The sequence below is a fragment of the Hyperoodon ampullatus genome (assembly GCF_949752795.1).
Source record: "Hyperoodon ampullatus genome assembly, chromosome: 3".
Lineage (NCBI taxonomy): Eukaryota > Metazoa > Chordata > Mammalia > Artiodactyla > Ziphiidae > Hyperoodon > Hyperoodon ampullatus.
Window position 1 is genome coordinate 92,561,023 of NC_136916.1, and position 18,873 is coordinate 92,579,895.

The 18,873-nt window shown below is 46.0% G+C and overlaps 1 protein-coding gene across 1 annotated transcript; it reads left to right on the forward strand.

The window, feature by feature from the left end:
• Window positions 1–833: 833 nt before the first annotated feature.
• Window positions 834–16,282, forward strand: PATL2 (PAT1 homolog 2; the record flags this gene model as incomplete). Its single annotated transcript, XM_079699124.1, has 15 exons — window positions 834–947; window positions 8,338–8,428; window positions 9,034–9,257; window positions 9,875–9,955; window positions 10,673–10,815; window positions 11,289–11,387; window positions 11,617–11,758; window positions 13,026–13,146; window positions 13,244–13,341; window positions 13,555–13,608; window positions 13,709–13,836; window positions 13,976–14,135; window positions 14,651–14,791; window positions 15,467–15,564; window positions 16,129–16,282. The coding sequence occupies 15 exons, from the start codon at window positions 834–836 to the stop codon at window positions 16,280–16,282; spliced, it is 1,848 nt and encodes a 615-aa protein (XP_079555250.1).
• Between the last annotated feature and the right edge of the window lie 2,591 nt (window positions 16,283–18,873).

Genomic DNA, 18,873 nt, shown 5'->3' on the forward strand with positions numbered 1-18,873 from the left:
TGTACCTTATATGGCATAAAGGGCTTTGCAGGTGTGACTAAGGTTAGGGGCCTTGAGATGGGGAGATTATCAGAGATGATTGGGGTCAGCCCAGTGTAACCACACAGGACTTAACAGCAGAGAACTTTGGGACTTCCCTGGTGGTCCAGTGGTTAGGACTCTGAGCTTCCACTGCAGGGGGCACCAGTTTGATCCATGGTTGGGGAACTAGGATCCTGCGTGCCTCGCTGAGTGGCAAAAAAAAAAAAGCTGAGAACTTTCCTGACTGTGGTCAGAGGGAGATGTGATTACAGAAGTACGATCAGAGAGATGCAGCATGCTGGTTTTGCAGATGAAGAAGGGACCATGAGTCAAGGAATGTAGGCAACTTCTAGAAGGTGGGAAAGGTAAGGACATGGAATCTCCCATAGTCTGCAGAAAGGAAAGCAGCCCTGCCTTAACTTTAAGCCCAGGAGACTTGTGTTGGACTTCTGACTTACAGAACTGTAGGATGATAAATTGTGTTGTTTTAATCCATCAGGTTTGTGGTATTTATAACAGCAGCAAGAAAAAAAGAAACAAACCCCATTCGTACTGCTCCAGAATCATGCAGTTTTAGGCCTTGGTTGCCAGGAGCCTAGCTCAGTGTAAATATTTGCCTTTTCAATGTTGTCTTTACCTGTCGGTTAGCCAGATCTGGCCACACAGCTCATTTTGGGTACTCTCGTGTGAGGGACGGCTATCATCAGCTCAACAGCTGAGGCGGGAGGAGTTCTGCTGTAGCCTGGCTTGGTCAGGAGCCTTGGTCCTCCCCCTCCTACCACTGCCCCGACTGAGCTGGGTCAGCCCCAGTGATGTGGGCCCAGCTGGCCCTGACATTTCTGGACTATTTCTCCGACACCACGCACCCAGTGGGCCAAACTACTCCTGCTGTACCTGCTGTTGCCAGTGCTGAGCAGGGAAGGAGAGTAAGAAGAGGAGCCCTCTAGTCACCAGGACAAAAGTACCCCAAAGCTTTGGCTTCTTTCTTCTTAGCCTGGCCCCAGCCTATCCACCAGGCCTCAGTGTTCACAGCAATCATTCAAGTTCTACAAACCTTTACTGTCACCTTGCTAGGTGCTGGGCACTGGGCTCATCTGGGGAAATTATTTTCTCAAGGAGGAAATGTTTAAAATGTTTCACATGTTTACTTGTTATTTGTTTTTCTTCTGTGAATTTCCTGTTCATAGTCTGTCAGCCAAAGTCCCTGATCACTCGGGACAGACACTGCCTGATGTAGCAGAGAAGGAGTTTATTTAAAGAATATTGTGGGACTTCCCTGGTGAATCAGGGGTTAAGAATCTGCCCACCCGTGCAAGGAACACGGGTCGGGAAGATCCCACATGCCGCGGAGCAACTAAGGCCGTGCACTGCAACTACTGAGCCTGCACTCTAGAGCCCATGAGCCACAACTACTGAACCTGCATATCACCACTACTGAAGCCCGTGCTCTGCAACAAGAGAAGCTACCTCAATGAAAAGCCCGCACACCGCAACAAAGTGTCGTCCCCGCTCTATGCAACTAGAGAAATCCCGCGGGCTGCAATGAAGACCCAACACAGCCAAAAATAAATTAATGAACTAATTTTAAAAAATAAAAAAATAAGAATATTGCTAAGCAAAATGTTATCAACTGCTAAGTAAAGGATACACCGAGGTTAATTTTATTATTCTCTCAACTTTTTGTAGGACTGAAAATTTTCAAAATAAAACACTAGGAGGAAGAGGGTACTGAGGACACAGAGGCCCACAAGTGTTCAGAAAGTGATTGCAGCCCAACCTGGATCTCTCCCGTTCTCTGACCATGCTCCCAGCTCTGAGGACCATTGACACCGCTATCTGGAGGTTCTCAGACAACTTGGATGAGTCCACCTCTTCCAACAGGATGGGTGACAAGAGCCAGCCTTCTCCTGAGCTAGCCTCAGCTCTTCTGTACAGTGACTTTCACCTCAATGGAGATCAACTACCACATTTCAGATAAAGCAGGAAAAGATATTGATTTTCAGCTTGCCTCTCCAGGAATGAAAACCTCAGTTTATGAACAGAGAAAATCAGGTAGAGTACACATGGTGGACACTAAGGTTGGTGACCCTACATTCGGCACCATTTCTGAAAGGTGACTTCCTCTGAATTAATCCTGGATAATATGGGGGAACAGGACCAAGCATAGGAGGAAATATATTATAGGCACGGATGAGTTGGATATGAAACCAAAAGACATCCTGGAACCATCATCAGCATCAAATCAGGGGTAGGCAAATGTAGTCATATCCACATTCTGCTTAGAGCATTTAAAGCTCATGATCAAAATTTACAAGGAAGCAACTTTGATAGAGTTGTATTCTGATCCATGAACAATTTAATGGTCATGGTAGTAGTGTCAGCCATTCAGGTTTTATGCTAATCCATCTTTTTGAAAGTAAGCAGGAAAGCTGAACTTAATACTCCCAACTATTTAACATGAAAAAAAAAAGATGCTGAAAAATGCAATAAACTGTCACTGTCACTGTCATTAACAGTCTCTTCCAACTTGTTTTCAGGCAGTCTTATGTGTAAAACAAATATAATTTAAATGTGAAAGGAAAATCTTCACTTTTGTCTGTTTATGTAATCTTATTTATTCAATTGTAATTCATTCAATTTTGTGTAACAGAAATATTTTAGAGCTTAGGTATAATTCAATGAAACCCTAAACTGCACTTTCCTAAGGTGAAAAAAATTTCCAAATATTATAGGTGATTTAAATGAATGAACATTGAGACTTCCCTGGTGACGTAGTGGATAAGTCTCCATGCTCCCGATGCAGGGGGCCTGGGTTCGATCCCTAGTCAGGGAACTAGATCCCACATGCATGCTGCAACTAAGAGTTTGCATGCCGCAACTAAGGAGCCCACCTGCCGCAATTAAGACCCAGCGCAACCAAATAAATATTTTTAAAAAATAAAATAAATGAATGAACATTGAAATGAAGAAAGTAAAAATTTTAATAAATAAACAAACAAACATTGAGACTAAATGCAGCACCCAACAATCTCTTTTTAAAAGTTTCTCTTAACCAGGAGCTTCTTTATAGATGTGACAATTACAGATTAATCACAGAAATTGAATTACCTGATTATAGATAGAATATAGGTTTGGAAAACAAAGTCTCAACTTTTCCTTGTCTACATATGCACCTGTCCTATAATGTAAATAGAAGCATAGTTTTGTGAAACAATATCATTTTTGAGATTTTTATAACCAAATATTGTAATTCAACTTAAAATATCGGTTAAAAACTAGTAGTTTTATATCCTTAGCCTATATTCCTCAAAGGTCATGGCTTTGGACTAAATATCTGTGTCCCCCCCCAAACTCATATGTTGAAATCCTCTCCCCCAAGGTGATGGTATTAGGAGGAGGGGGCCTCTGGGAGGTGGTTATGTCATGAGGGTGGAGCCCTCATGAATCGGATCAGTTCCCTTATAAAAGAAACCCCAGAGAGTTCCCTTGCCCGTCCCTCTTACCTTGTGTGGATACAGTGAGAAGGCACCATCTGTGAACCAGAAAGTGGGTTCTCACCAGACACCAAATCTGCTGGCACCTTGATCTTGAACTTCTAGCCTCCCAGAACTGTGAGAAATAAGTTTCTGTTGTTTATAAGCTACCCAGTCTCTGGTATTTGGTTATAGTGGCTCAAATGGATTAAGACACATTTCGATAATTAATTAAAATACAAAGTCATATTTATTTAAATCAGGACGAATTTTCCTTTTGAAGAAGTGAGGACATGGTAAAAGATTTCTCAGTCTCCACAGGATGCAATGTTCTGTTACAAGATATTCAGCACATAATTAAGGATAAGATTTTAAAAGTAAATGTGAGAGAAAATAGCTCTCTTATTTTTATATTATCCATCAACAGTGTTATGTTAATTTTGACATGGGTGCTGATAGGATAATATTGATTACCAGCAGTTGTGAAGGAAATATGGGTAAAAGGATCTGGGTTTAACATAAATATCTCTTTTTCTGAGTCCTCAAAATTCAGAAACATTACAGAGAATCTTCACCTAAAAGTCCTTTTAAATAATTTTTAAAGGTAAATATAAGATTACCAGATCAGAATAAAGTTCTTTTGACTTTGTTTATGGCTGTTTGTTTATGGCTTTATTTTTTGACACTCAGAAGCTGGGCATTTTTATGTAGGCAAATTTATCAGTCACCCTTCATGGCTTATGGTTTGGGGTCATGGTTAGAAGGGCCTTCTCTACTCACTCCACATTTAAAAAGAAATTTTTACACTATTTTCTTTGTATATTTTTGAGGTTTAATTTTTTTTTAATATTTAAAACTTTGCTCCATAAGAATTTACTTTGGTCTTCGGGTTCTGGTAACCACTCCATTCTCTTGCCTAAAGTGATTACTACCAACTGTTACGAGTCCCAGGGGACTGTACTATTCCTTACGATTGGACTATATTTTTTCTATGTATTTATAAATATCCTTTTATTAAAATTCTATCTTAATAAATTTAGTTTTATTAAAATTATCCAATTTCAGTGTCCTATTTATCCCTGCAGAAACCCTGACTTATGTGTGATGTTTTGAAAAGACTAATGAAATATATAGACTCTGGGAAGAAGATAAAAGGAGGGGATAATATATAAATAATGTTAGAAGTTAAAAGGGGGACAAAGTACAGGTATAGCATGGATTTGAAAGATACTCTTATACTATGAACGACTTTATGCCAATAAATTTGAAAACTTATAAGGAATAGACAAATTCCTAGAAGATATATAATTGAACAAAATAGCTTCAAGAAGAAATTGAAAACCAGAATAGACTGACAACCATTAAAGAAACTGAAATAATGGATTAAAAATCTCCCCATAAAAGTGGAAGAGTTCTTAGGTGTTTTATTCAGCAAATGTAAACATTTCCTTTTTTTAATATTTATTTATTTAGTTAGTTGCGTGGGGTCTTAGTTGTGTCAAACGGGCTCAGTTGCGGCTCGCCAGCTCCTTAATTGCGGCATGCAGGCTCTTTAGTTGTGGCATGTGAACTCTCAGTTGCGGCATGCATGTGTGATCTAGTTCCCTGACCAGGGATTGAACCCAGGCCCCCTGCATTGGGAGCACAGAGTCTTACCCACTGTGCCACCAGGGAAGTCCCAACCTTTGTAATGTATCTTTTTTTTAAATTGAATTATAGTTGATTTATAATGTTGTGTTAATTTCTTCTGAACAGCAAAGGGATTCAGTTCTATACACACACACACACACACACACACACACACACATTTTTTTAATATTCTTTTCCATTATGGTTTATCACAGGATACTGCATATAGTTCCCTGTGCGATACAGTTCTAATATATCTTTTATCTGATCCAAAAGTCCTGTTAAGCTGTCTATACTTCTTATTCTATTATGGGAAGTTCTAAGAGTCCATGGGTAGCATTGCCTCATTCACTGCCTATGCCTCAAGGCTAGCACAGGCTTGGCTTAAACTTAGCACAAACTATGGCAGAAAGCTACAAAATCTAAAGGATCAGTAGACATATAAGACTTCAAAAGGGGAAGGGACTTTTACAAAAGGCTCTAGGTCCCAAGTGAAACTTCAAACAGGCAAGAGGGGGCTGTAATCTTGCAGACTACCCCTAGTCCACATGCTCTGGTACTAGTTGGTACAAGGAAGTGCCTTCAGAATGAAGTTCTGGGGCTTCCCTGGTGGCACAGTGGTTGAGAGTCCGCCTGCTGATGCAGGAGACACGGGTTCGTGCCCCGGTCCGGGAAGATCCCACATGCCACAGAGCGGCTGGGCCCGTGAGCCATGGCCGCTGAGCCTGCGCGTCCGGAGCCTGTGCTTCGCAACAGGAGAGGCCACAGCAGTGAGAGGCCCACGTACCACAAAAAAATAATAATAAAAAAATAAAAATAAAAAAAATTAAGTTCTGCATACAGCAAGTGAATCTCCCCCAACACCTGGTCTCTATAACAAACCGATAAATCACTTCTGGAACCCTGAAAGTCACCATTTGGCCCTTTTAAAAAAAATTAATTTATTAATTTATTTTTATTTTTGGCCGTTTTGGGTCTTCTTTGCTGCGCACAGGATTTCTCTAGTTGCGGCGAGCGGGGGCTACTCTTCGTTGCGGTGCCGCAGGCTTCTCACTGCAGTGGCTTCTATTGTTGCAGAGTACAGGCTCTAGGCACGCAGGCTTCAGTAGCTGTAGCACACGGGCACAGTAGTTGTGGCTCACAGGCTGTAAAGCGCAGGCTCAGTAGTTGTGGCGCACAGGCTTAGTTGCTCCATGGTATGTAGGATCTTCTCAGACCAGGGCTCGAACCCGTGTCTCATGCATTGGCAGACAGATTCTTAACCACTGTGCCACCAGGGAAGCCCACCATTTGGCCCTTTTGATAATACCAGGGTAAATGATTAGGGAGTTATTGAGAGAAACAGCTGAATAGCATTACCAAAAAGGCCTGAACCCAATTAGATATTTGAAAATAATTTCAATAACTTTCAAGCTATTTATTTATTTATTTTATTTTTTTTCCTCATGTTTTTCATTTTTTTTTTTAATTTATTTTTTATTAGTTTCTGCTTTATAACAAAGTGAATCAGTCATACATACACATCTGTTCCCACATCCCTTCCCTATTGCGTCTCCCTCCCTCCCACCCTCCCTATCCCACCCCTCCAGGCGGTCACAAAGCACCGAGCTGATCTCCCTGTGCTCTGCGGCTGCTTCCCACTATCTATCTACCTTACGTTTGGTAGTGTATATATGTCCATGCCTCTCTTTCGTCAAGCTATTTATTTTTATTATTATTATTATTTTTTTTTTTTTGTGGTATGCGGGCCTCTCACTGCTGTGGCCTCTCCCGTTGCAGAGCACAGGCTCCGGACGCGCAGGCTCAGTGGCCATGTCTCACGGGCCCAGCTGCTCCGCGACATGTGGGGTCTTCCCAGACCGGGGCACGAACCTGTGTCCCCTGCATCGGCAGGCGGACTCTCAACCACTGCGCCACCAGGGAAGCCCTCAAGCTATTTAAATTTTTTCCCTCACCCATATGGTTCTACCTACAGCAAAACTTTTGAAAAGAATATTTTTCTTTAGAGGCGCCAAGAATCATGGCCCTATAACCATGACAATAGGGCCCTAACTTGCATTTTTAATGTAGAGAATTAGCTTCATTTTTAATTTTATGCAGAAGTTCTGTAAAGCTTGTGTGCTTCAGCTGAACACAGGATGTGGTCACAGAACCCAGAATCGCTGAGGGGCTAGATGAGGCGCAGATGGGTCTCAGGTTTTGCTACCAGCAGTCCTGAGGTGCTTGTTTTTGTTGTTGTTTCCTTTTCTTTTTAGTCCTGAGCTTCTAAACCAGTTTTCCATGTACAGCAGCCAAGAAGATATGGGATTATCTGTGTAACTCATGCAAAAGTGTTTTTACCTCGAAGATCTGGCTTCTGTATTCACAGGGGTCCCTCCTCAGTAGGAGTGCTTAATAGACTCAAGCGGACTCAAGGACACGGTGAAGGGCAAGCATCACCAGGTGGACAGTAGGGATCCATAAGCACCCTGCCGTGAAGCACTGAGAACTTGGCTGCTCAGTAATTGCCTCAAGATCCACCCAGGGATTTCCTATCCAATTTAATGGAGCAAAGCTTAGGGATTGAAGAGAACAGAACCTTACAAAATTCCTATTAAGGGTGTAGAAAACAGGGACCCTCTTTTTAAATATCTGCTCCCAAATAGCAATCCCAATAAACTGTACTCACAACCATGGATGGATAAAAAATGCACTTTAGTTCTCTTGCCCTTTCAAGGGTTTTCTTTCTCATGAGTTTGTGTTCTGACATTTCTACCAGGATGCAGTGGTTGGGGATGCTGGCCCTTTAACAGGGGAGCAGGGGAGGGGCTGGGAATCTTAAAGACAGGGGCAGCGAGCCTGCCTGGCCCAGGCCGCCATGGCTAAGCTAAGCAGAAAGGACAGCCACAGTCCTGGGGTGGGTGTCGCTACCCAGGCAGCTGTGAGCCCCCTCCCTGTGCACAGACCGAGGATGGTGGTGACTGTGTAGAAGTGCTTCTCCTCCAATTCCTAGCCCTGCTCCTCTTCTCTGTCCCTTTGCAGGACGGCTCCCTAGAGCTGGGCTAGTGAGGTCAGAGGGTGGAGGTTTAGAGCAGTCTGAGAGCCCAGGGTCCTCCTTCTTGAGATCTGGGTCCAAACTTTTCTGACAACCTTGCTGGGGGGGGAGACCTTGGCTGTTTGGGTGCCACGCCATCCTTACCCAGGACAGGGTCTCTGGGTCTCTTCGTTTTCCCAGGTTTACCTTCCAGAGGCTGACAGTGCTCTCTTGCCAGAGGAAACAGCCATGGAGCAAGTCTGCCAGCCCAAAGAGATGAAATGCCTTCAAGGTAGTATTACCAAGTGGTCTGTGGTATCTGATAAAAGGCCCAGGAGTGCGTCAGTTTGATGGTCTGGTTCAGCGGATAGACATGGGTTTGGATGGCCAGAATTGCTGGGAGTGATTCCCAGCGACATCATGACAGTGACTGAGATAACTTTTATGGGCCCTGTATTTTCCTCACCTCCAGAGAAAAATGATCAATACCGGCCTTGTATGGTTGTTGTGAGAATTCAACGAACAGATAGATGTAAAATCCCTGGCCCACTGGGGTTAAATTTTCATGAGTCAGGGCAGCTGGAACTTAGTTGATTAAAGAGGCACAGAAAGGGCTGTTAGAAGGGGCGAGCAGGTGGAGAAGCCTGTGGTGGGACTGATGAGGCAATGGAAGAGGGGATGAAGGAAGTGAAAGTGATTGGCACCTGCCAGGTTCTGTTTGCTCTAGTGGGGATGGTTAGAGGCGCCCTGGGGTAGTGAGGCTGAGTTGAACTCCTAGAACAAGAGAAGATGTTTGAAGACGGTGCTGGAGATGGCTTGTGAACAGAAGTGCTACAGAGAAGCATCCTCTCTAGACCAGACCCTTCACAGCTGAACCCCTGTCTACTTCCTCCTCAGGCACCCACTTAAACCAAAGCCCAGGCAAGTCCTGTGACCCCTTGGCTCTTAAGGAAGCGCTGGTGTGTGCCTCCCAGTTGGAGGAAGAGAAACAAAATGAAGAAGAGAGGGAGGAGGAGGAGCTGGACCCAGATTTAGCCCCTGACTTGGAGGAGGAGGAAGAGGAGGAGGAAGAAAATGATCTCGGGGATCCAGCTGTCCTCAGCGCTGTCCGTAACATCCAGGTATCATAGCAGGAAGACGTGGGGGAGGGTTGTCCTGAGCTGTCTGCATCTCACAGGCTGTTGCTACACATCTCTCTCCTCTTCTTCACCCCTTTCTAGGTGGGCTGACACTTTCTATTTCAGGCTTGAACCCCAGTAAAGACTGTCTCCTTCCTTCCCTCCTTTCTTCTGTCTCCTCCTTGGTTTCTGATGCTGCCCTCACCTGAATCCAGGTCCTAGCAGGGCTGTGCATCACCTAGAGATGCTGGCCCTGCTCCTGGTGGTGAAAGTGAGTCATCTTTGACCCTGGACCCCTGTGTCTTTCCAGTCCATCCCTGGTCTTTATTCCCTTGGATTCCCCCAGCAGGTGGAGAGACCCAAAGGAGTCCCATGTAGAAATGAAGTTACTCAGACCCTGCTTCAGCTTAACTCCTAAGATGCCAGTTTGGCTTCCCTTCAGTGGAAGGAGAGGGGTCCTGATTGTATTGACTCTGAAACTGAGGGAGAGCCAGGCTGCCACTGTCCTGGGTATTGGAAATGGTTGGTCCTGCTGCTCCCCTCCCCCCATTAACACAGGTGAATGTAGATGATGCCACAGGGGCTCACTCCAGCCTGGCGTTTTCTCCCTCTCATTCCAGAAGGGTCTTCTCAGCTCCCCTGGAATCAAGGCCCCTGGTGTGCTGGGGATGTCGCCTGCTTCCTTGCACTTTCTGTGGCAGGTGAGTCACTCCAGTCTCCCTCCTGTGAGAAATAGGCTGGGTGTTGAGAAGCAGGATGCCGCCTGTGCCTTATTTCCGTTATGTTCACTGTGCCCTTGACCTTGCTCTGGAGATGCAGCGCCCAAAGTGAAGTGTGGGTAGGAAGGGGGAAACGCCCCTTATGCGGGGTAGCTTGGTAAACAACAGAGGTGGTACTGGGACAACTGGCCTTCCTATGAAAAGGACAAACTATTCCATCTTACAGAATATAAGTAGCACTGAGCCTAGTGCTAGAAAGAGCATATGGTCTGGGGTAGAGCAATTGCCAGAAATCCAGCAGGGAGAAGAGAAGGGAATTGCAGACTGAGGAGGGCTTCAGAGGTGTCTGAAAAGAGCTAAGCATGGCCCCAATGGCTAAAGACAAGATCTGAGTGAACGCTCAGAGAGGAAAGGGCAGGGAGTTGACTCACACACAGTGGGGAAAGCACAGGCCTCCACATTGTCGGGGACCGTGGAGTTGCTCCCTAGGAGGCGACAAACCTGTTGGAAACAAGAACGGGATCCACAGTCTGGTGTCCTCACAACTGGCTCGAGGGGCCCCAAGATGGCAAAACGTTGAGTGAGGTTATTGAAGGAAAAGGCAGGTGAGACCATAGAGGCAGAAAGGCAGTCAACAGCAAAAGCAGGATTCTGTTGGTGGAGATGCCCTTCTCCCAGACCCTGAAATTCCTCTCCCAGACCCTGGACTACCTGGCACCACTTCCTTTCCGGCCTGCCTTTCCCAGCACCAGTACTGCAGCCCCGCACTTTGGACCTCGACTGCTCTCGCCAGACCCATCTGTCCTCTGCAGCCCGTCGACCTCGTGGCCCCTTAGGCTCAGGTACTGGTTCAGAGTGCCCAGTGTCCCAGGGTCCAGGACAGGCTGAGCTCTTCTCCAGAAGTCTCAGGAGGTAGTGGCTGAGGAGGCATGGCTGCCCTCTACACAGATAATACTTAGAGAAACTCACTAAGAGAAGGATGTGGTAGAGTGCAATTCCTTCCCCTCACAGGTAAGGAAATGGAGGCCCAGGGACTATCTGAGGTCAGCCAGCACAGCAGAACTGAGAGTAGGACTCAGAAGTCCTGACAACCAGGCCAAATGGTTTTATATTGTGTCAGGATTTCCTGCAGCCAAGTTTCAGGGAAAACCATATCCTGGAGGGGAGGTAAGCCCTGCTGAGCTAAGATAGTGAAGCTTCATGTGGCTGACACTTGGGCAGGGTCATAAGCAGGTAGGGTCCCTTAGATGTCTGGCTGAGGTTCCCAGAGGCTAAACGAATGGGGGCGGGGGGCTGAGAGCTTGCTCCCACCCAGCCCAACTTTCTTTCTACGTCTTCCCAGTCATCTGACCCAGCTCCACCCTCAGCACCAGCGGATCTTGAAGCAACAGCAGCAGCATGGTCGACCACCAAGGTAAAACCGAGAGGAGAAGCAGGATCAAGGGGGGCCCCCTGCATGCTGGGGTTTCCCTTGTGACAGAGCACCTCCCCCAAAGCCCCACCAGTTAAGCCTCTCACACCCCGGCCCAACTCTGCACTCTGCTGTGCTCCCCTGACATCCCGCTCTGAGCTCTCCACTCCTTGGGGGAGTTCTCTGTGGCAGGGGTGGGTAGGTCTAAAGGGACACTCCTCCTGGCTTGAAGTCCCCCAGCCAAGAAGCCTTGGTCTCAGCAGCCAGACCCCTATGCGAACCTCATGACCCGAAAAGAGAAGGACTGGGTGGTAAAAGTGCAGATGGTTCAGCTGCAGAGTGAGAACCCCCGCCTGGATGACTATTATTACCAGGTGAGCCCCAGGGGCTCTGCCCAGCCTCTGACCTTGGCGTCAAATGGGCCTGACTCCGTGGGTCCTCTGAGATTCTCCCTTCCCCTCACAGTGACCACGTCCCTTCAGGTGGGAGGAACGATTGCTAAAGGATGGGGCTCATATTTCTACACTTGACATCCAAACTCCTTCCCCTTCTCCTAAATTTCAGCCACATGGGATTAGTTATGATTCCCCAAACACACTCTGAGGTTTCTGTCTCTGTCCTTTGCCGAGAATTTCTCCTATTCAGTCGGTAAATGAGGACTCTTTCATCTTTGTACACTTTGGTTTCTCTCGGAAATGACTTGTTATAAACATTCATCTACTTTTTACTTTTTAAGATCTAGAACACAGGGAACTTTTATAAGTAATGGGATTCAATTTCTTGAACTGAACAAATACTGGCAGACTTTTGGACTCCTTTCTGTCTGATTCCTGTCTGCCCTTTGTCCATGAGTTTTGGGTTGTCTAAGTTGTATTTCAATTTCTCTTCACCCTCCATGAGACCCCTACTGAGGTTTCCACCTTTATCTCCTTCCTATGGACATTAATTTCTTCCTTTACTTCCCACCAGCTTCAAAACCCTCTGCCTTCTGCCAGGATTGCTTGAATGTGATCATCTTCCACTCTTGACTTTTAGACATTGCTCCTCAGTGAAGGAGCTGTATTTAAATCCTTATTTGTCTCTCAGTCAGTGGCTTTATTTTATTTCTGGATTTCACAGTCTTCCTTAAGATATTAGAGCTGCTGCACAAATCCTCATAAGCGTAGAACTGGCCTAGAGGCCAACTGAAATAGTGTTCTCTCTGTACTTCAAGCTGCTGATTGTTCTTCGTACCATCAGATAACTCTGATTTTGGAGAGCACAGGTAGGATCATCAAATTAAAATGGGGAGGGGGAAGGATAGCGGTGACCCATGTGTAACGTGGAATAAAGATTGCAGGAAGGTTGCAGACCCTGGGACACGTTTGCTTCCTGGCTCTCTGCTGCCTTGCTCTCTGCCTTTCCATCAGATCTGGTGGTGGTACTAGCTCTTCAAGTCCTTAGGATGGGACCCTAAAACAGGTGGCATGAGGCCTAGGGTGCTTTATGATGCATTATAGTGGCTACTATAAGGCCTTAAGGTGCCAGGAGCATTTCTGGAATGAATGCTGTAGGCAAGGGTATATTAAGAGGCTGCATTGCAGAGCCCTAACTCTAAGTTCAGCCAATGAGTATACATTTGACTAATCCATGGACTCTCAGGAATATTATCAGAAACTAGAGAAGAAGCAGGCAGATGAGGAGCTGCTTGGGCGAAGGAGCAGGTTTGAGTCCTTCAAGCTGGTCACGCCTTACATTCAGAAGGCGGAGGCTTATGAGTCAGGTAGGACCGGGGCTGACCTGCTGGGTTGGGGTGGACAGCCGGGTGGACACAGGTGGAAAGCAGAGGGGCACATGCCTGTCTGACTCCTTCCACGCAGTGGTTCGAATTGAGGGTTCCCTGGGCCAGGTAGCTGTATCAACGTGCTTTAGCCCTCGCCGAGCTATTGATGCTGTGCCCCATGGAACTCAAGAGCAGGTAGGAGCATTATCTTTCTACACCCTTTTTCTCTCCCCTGTTTTGAAGAAAGGTCTGGAACACTCTCATGCTTGAGTTCAGGTTGTGACCTAAGAGTGAGGAACAAGAGTGATCGGACTTTGTGGTCTAGCCTTTCCAGATCACGTTCTAGCTCACCTAGGCTTGGGCTGCTGCTGTGGAGGTGTGGCTGACAGCCAGGGACTCTTTCTCTAGGAGACAGGAGCTGCAAGCAGTCAGAGGCTTCAGGTGTTGTACCGGATTGAGAAGGTGAGACATCAGCCTTAGCAGTGAATTCCTTATCTCCCTTGAGAACAGGATATACTCACATTGACCCCTTCTTCCTCTCTCCCCACCCTCACATTCCCAGCTGTTCCTTCAGTTACTAGAGATAGAGGAGGACCAGAAGGATGGGCCCGCACAGCCCTGTGAGCAGCAGAGCAGCCAGCTTGAGAAGCTCTTCCAGGCCTTAAAGACCCAGGAACAGAATAATCTGGAGTGAGTGTGGGAGGGTCACACCTCAGCCCAGGAAGGGATGGCTCAGCAAAGACAGTGGCTTAGCTTCTGCCTCTCCTTTCTGGCCTGTGGCCCTTTGCTCTATGCAGATCCATGCAATGCTCTCCTATGTCACCTGTAGGGAGGCAGCGGATGGCTTCCTGCAGGTGCTCTCCGTGAGGAAGGGAAAAGCCCTAGTGGCCCGGCTGCTCCCCTTTCTGCCCCGAGATCGAACTGTCAGCCTTCTTCTGGCCATCACCCGCCATCTGCCCCTCCTTGTCAAGAGGGATGTGGCTGATCAGGTACTGTGGCATCGAGTGGAGGAGAGGACGGTTTTGTGGATGGGTTAGGAATGTTTATTCCTCCTCCTCTTCCCCTTCCTCCTCCACCTCTTCCTCCTTCCAATCCCCTCCCCCAGAGAAGCCAGAGAAGGTGCTGGGCAGTGAGGAGTGTTGACCCTGCTACCCTCAGGTTGAGGGGGTTACAGAACAAACTACCACAGGAACAGCTGATCATCTTCAGGCAAATGAAGAAAGGAAAACCCACAGGCCTATGGTTACACAGGTGTGAATGTGCTCTGGAGGTTAAGAAACTCAGGGCTCCCTAAGTGGTGAGCCCCATAGCTACTTTGCTTAGGGAAGGCATCCTAGACAAGTGGGTATTGAAGGACCAGTGTTACAGATGGAGACACCTGAGTGGTGATAGGCCTGATAGGTCTGACCTGACCAGAAGGGGCCAGAGGCAGGTGAGCAAGGAAAGAGACCGGAGGTGAAGTTGTCGAGGAGTCAGAGAGAGGCCCTTACTGACCTTCTTGCAGGCCCTGCAAATGTTATTCGAACCTCTGGGCAAATGTATCAGCCACTTGACCTTCCATGAACTCCTCCAAGGACTTCAGGGACTCATGCTGCAACCACCTGGCTCCTCAGAGCGGCCAGTCACCGTGGTGCTGCAGAACCAGGTAACACGCGTGGGAGGCTTTTGTCTTTCCACAGGTGACTCCAGGTGCTATCTGGAATGGACCCAGGGTGGGGCTGCTTTTTTTTTTTTTTTTAACAAACTCCCTGATGGTGGTGCTGCTATCACCTCTAGATCAGAAGTCACCAAACATTTTTGATAGTGAATCCCTTTTACCAAAAAAATGCTGAACTATACCACGTGTGTGTTTATAAATCATGTACGTGGAACACTATACTTACCTTAGGTACATAATAAATACAAGATGAGACTCTAGATGTGAAAGATCTCATATCTTCTAATAACCTAGTGGATTACCTTGTGAACCCCTCTGAAGATCTTTGCCTAAAGGAATGCCTCTTAAAATGGGCTCCACAGCCTACCCGCGTCAGATTCCTGGGTCTGTTCCTGATCTACGGTCTCTGATTCTGGGGGTGGAGCCCACAAGTGTGCATTTAATCAACTCCCCAGAGGAATCTTTTGGAATATTCAGAGCAGTGGTTTCCTTGGAAAGGGCTCAGAGTTCTTGGCCAGCCAGTATAAAACTTGATGGGTTTATGGGTGTTGGACTCCATTTGTACCTGTGAACTTGCCCTTTTAGTTGGGAGATAGCAGAGCCAGGGAAGCACTGAATGCCTAGGGTAAACTCATTTTACTCTGGATATTTTATCACTTGCAGTTTGGAATATCTTTGCTCTATGCCCTGCTAAGTCATGGGGAACAGCTGATATCCCTGGATTCTTCCCTAGAGGAACCCAGCAGTGACCACACAGCTTGGTAAGATCATAAAAGCCTTGTAAACACTATTTCAGTACCCCTGGGATGTATAGGCTGAGCCAGATGAGATGTTTCCTGAGTGGTTTATTCAAGCACCAGGGAGGAGGTTGGACAGAGAAACAGAGTTGTAGCTGTTCTGCCCTTTTTTTTTTCTCTATAGTTCCCTAGAGCATTGTCCCCCATGGAAGGCAATGTAAGATAGACTCTAAAGCTTGTCCCTTTAATTACTCACAGACCTAGTTGTGAATTCTGCTTCTGTCACTTATCAGGAACATAACATTGGGGCATATTATTTTACTTTCCTTAGCCTGTTTCCTCATCTATAAACTAGGGATCTAAGGATAAGGGTACTAACCAGTTAGAGATCTAAAGATTAAATGAGATGGAAGATATGTAAAGCACTAAACATTGCCTGGCACATACCAAATGTGCAAATGTTCTCTCTTAGTTGCTGGAGGTACAGAGGGTGATAGTGGTGGTAGAAAGATAATAAAAAACCTGGACCCTGAGCCTATTTCCTGCATGCATACAAAGATGCTGATGTATTACTTCTCTGCCCTCCAGGACAGACATGGTAGTTCTCACTGCCTGGGAGATAGCTCAAATGCCCACAGCCTCTCTGGCAGAACCCCTGGCCTTCCCCAGCAACCTTCTTCCTCTGTTCTGTCACCATGTGGACAAACAATTGGTACAGCAGCTGGAGGCTAGGATGGAGTGACTGTGGAAACAAGGTAATAGCCCCCTGTTCAAGCCCAGACTAGGTTCTGTCACTTCTCTACTACATTTATTTATTTATTTATTTACTTACTTACTTACTTACTTACTTACTTACTTACTTATTTATTTATGGCTGTGTTGGGTCTTCGTTTCTGTGCGAGGGCTTTCTCCAGTTGCGGCGAGTGGGGGCCACTCTTCATCGTGGTGCACGGGCCTCTCACTGTCGCGGCCTCTCTTGTTGCGGAGCACAGGCTCCAGAGGCACAGGCTGAGTAGTTGTGGCTCACGGGCATAGTTGTTCCGCGGCATGTGGGATCTTCTCAGACCAGGGCTCGAACCCATGTCCCCTGCATTGGCAGGCAGATTCTCAACCACTGCGTCACCAGGGAAGCCCTCTACTACTTTTAAACCAAGAGTATGTAGGATAACTTGCTTTTAGAAGTATTTCTAAACATTGGTACTTACTGAGTAACCAGTCTGCTCCAAGTTAGGGTCGTGGGGCCTGTTTCTTCAGCCAAACCTTTCCATTTATTCCCAGGAACTTTGATTATTTATCATGCTAAGCTATCTGAGAGTAAGAACTAGTTTGAGAAGATGAACTTTTCATTAAAGAAGTATTTGAGGGACAACTCAAATGTAAATAAGATGTAAACACACAAACAACATGTAGGTCATCTCTCAGAACTTACCATCTGCTGGAAAGAGACATATTAATCACATCACACAATATTTTAAAGGGAAGTTGTTTGGAGTTAACACCTCTTCTCTTTGTAGGTTTGCCTTGATCTACTGATCAGGTTGTTCCGGAATACGTATATGTGGGAAGAGTTTAATGATCAGACATTAGTTGTGTATGGGTTTTGCCTAAAGTGATCCAGAGAGTCTGAAGACAGTTGTATGCCTTGATATATTGGTGAACCCTGCCCAAAACCTTTTCTTATGCTTCAAAAACTATGAACTATGTGCCTAAAAAGGCATGGCAAAATGAGGTATAATTAAAAAGATAATAGAATGAAGTGTGGCAGTTTGTTTGTAAGTTAAGAAAATGGCTTTCATTATACCTCCTACGTGTGAAGCTTCAAGTGTCCTTAATGTAAGGGACAAGTCCTTGTTATGTCTAACAATAGACTGACCTTGGAAACTGTTCCACTGTTGCCATTTTTTATAAGTAGCCCTAGCTGAGCTAAGAGCGTTTTATATAAATATCTCCTTTGAGATATGGGATGTTTGGTTTACTTTGACAAACAAGGTCATGCACTCATCAAAAAACACAAGAGTCCCTTTTATGAACCAGGTACCATTTTAGGTGGTTGAGAAACAGTGGTGACCAAGGAAAAGCCCCTGCTCTTCTGAAGCTTACATTCTGATTGGACAGGGACTGACAGAAGACATCAAATAGTGATAAATACCATGGTGAAAACAAAATTGGGGGATGAGTGACTGGAGTGGAATGGAAGGTCTGTCAGTAGAGGTTACAATTAAGCTGGAATCAATGACGTGTATTCCATGCAGAAGCACTAGTGAGCACAAAGCCCCCAAAGTGAGAATGAACTTGGTGTGTTTCAGGAAAAGAAAGAAGGACAGTGTGGCTGAAGTATACACGTAAGGGGGGGAGGGTGATAAGGTAGGAGAGAGGTAAGCAGAGTACACATCTGTAAGCCACGATTATTTTTTAAAGTCTGGATTTTTAACTGCTGGGAAGTCAGAATTTTAAACAACGAAGTGTCATGACGTGATTTTGTTTTGGGAAGATCACTCTGACTGCTGATTGTTAGGGGAACAGGATAGAAAGCAGAGAAAAAAATGTTCAGAAGTTTTTTTTCCAAAGCTGGGGCAAGAATTGAAGAGCTTTAGGGACAGAAAGAGAAGAAGTTTGGAAAAGATTTTGGAAGTAAGAGTTGACAGACATTGCTGGTGGGCTGGATAAGGGTGGTGGTGAAGAATCCAGGATGACTCCCAGGCAGAGTGAACGGTGGGTGCCCTAGACTAATGTGGGGAAAACATGAGGAAAAATGCATTGGGAAGGGTTATAATCAACATTTTAGACACTTTAATATGTTCTGCTAGAAATCCAAGTAGATATATCAAGTAGGTAAAGAGCAGTCTGGAGGGGAAGGAAAAGGTCAGGGATAAAGACACAAAAGTGGAAGTATCAGCACACAGATGTATTACAAGTTAGGAGTGAGGAAGAGATGATGTAGAAAGAAAAGCCAACATAGGGGACTGAGGAGGAGTTATCTGAAAAAAATAGGTTGAAAATTACAGAAGTGGTACTACCAAAGTTGGAAAGAAAGTACTTTAAGAAAGGAGTGTGTGGGCTTCCCTGGTGGCTCAGTGGTTAAGAATCCACCTGCCAAGGCAGGGGACCCGGGTTCGAGCTCTGGTCCAGGAAGATCCCACACGCAGCAGAGCAGCTAAGCCCATGGGCCACAACTACGGAGCCTGCGCTCTAGAGCCCGCAAGCCACAGCTACTGAGCCCGTGTGCCACAACTACTGAAGCCCACACGCCTACAGCCGGTGCTCCGCAGCAAGAGAAGCCACTGCAGTTAGAAGACCCGGCTCACTGCAACTAAAGAAAGCCCACGCGCAGCA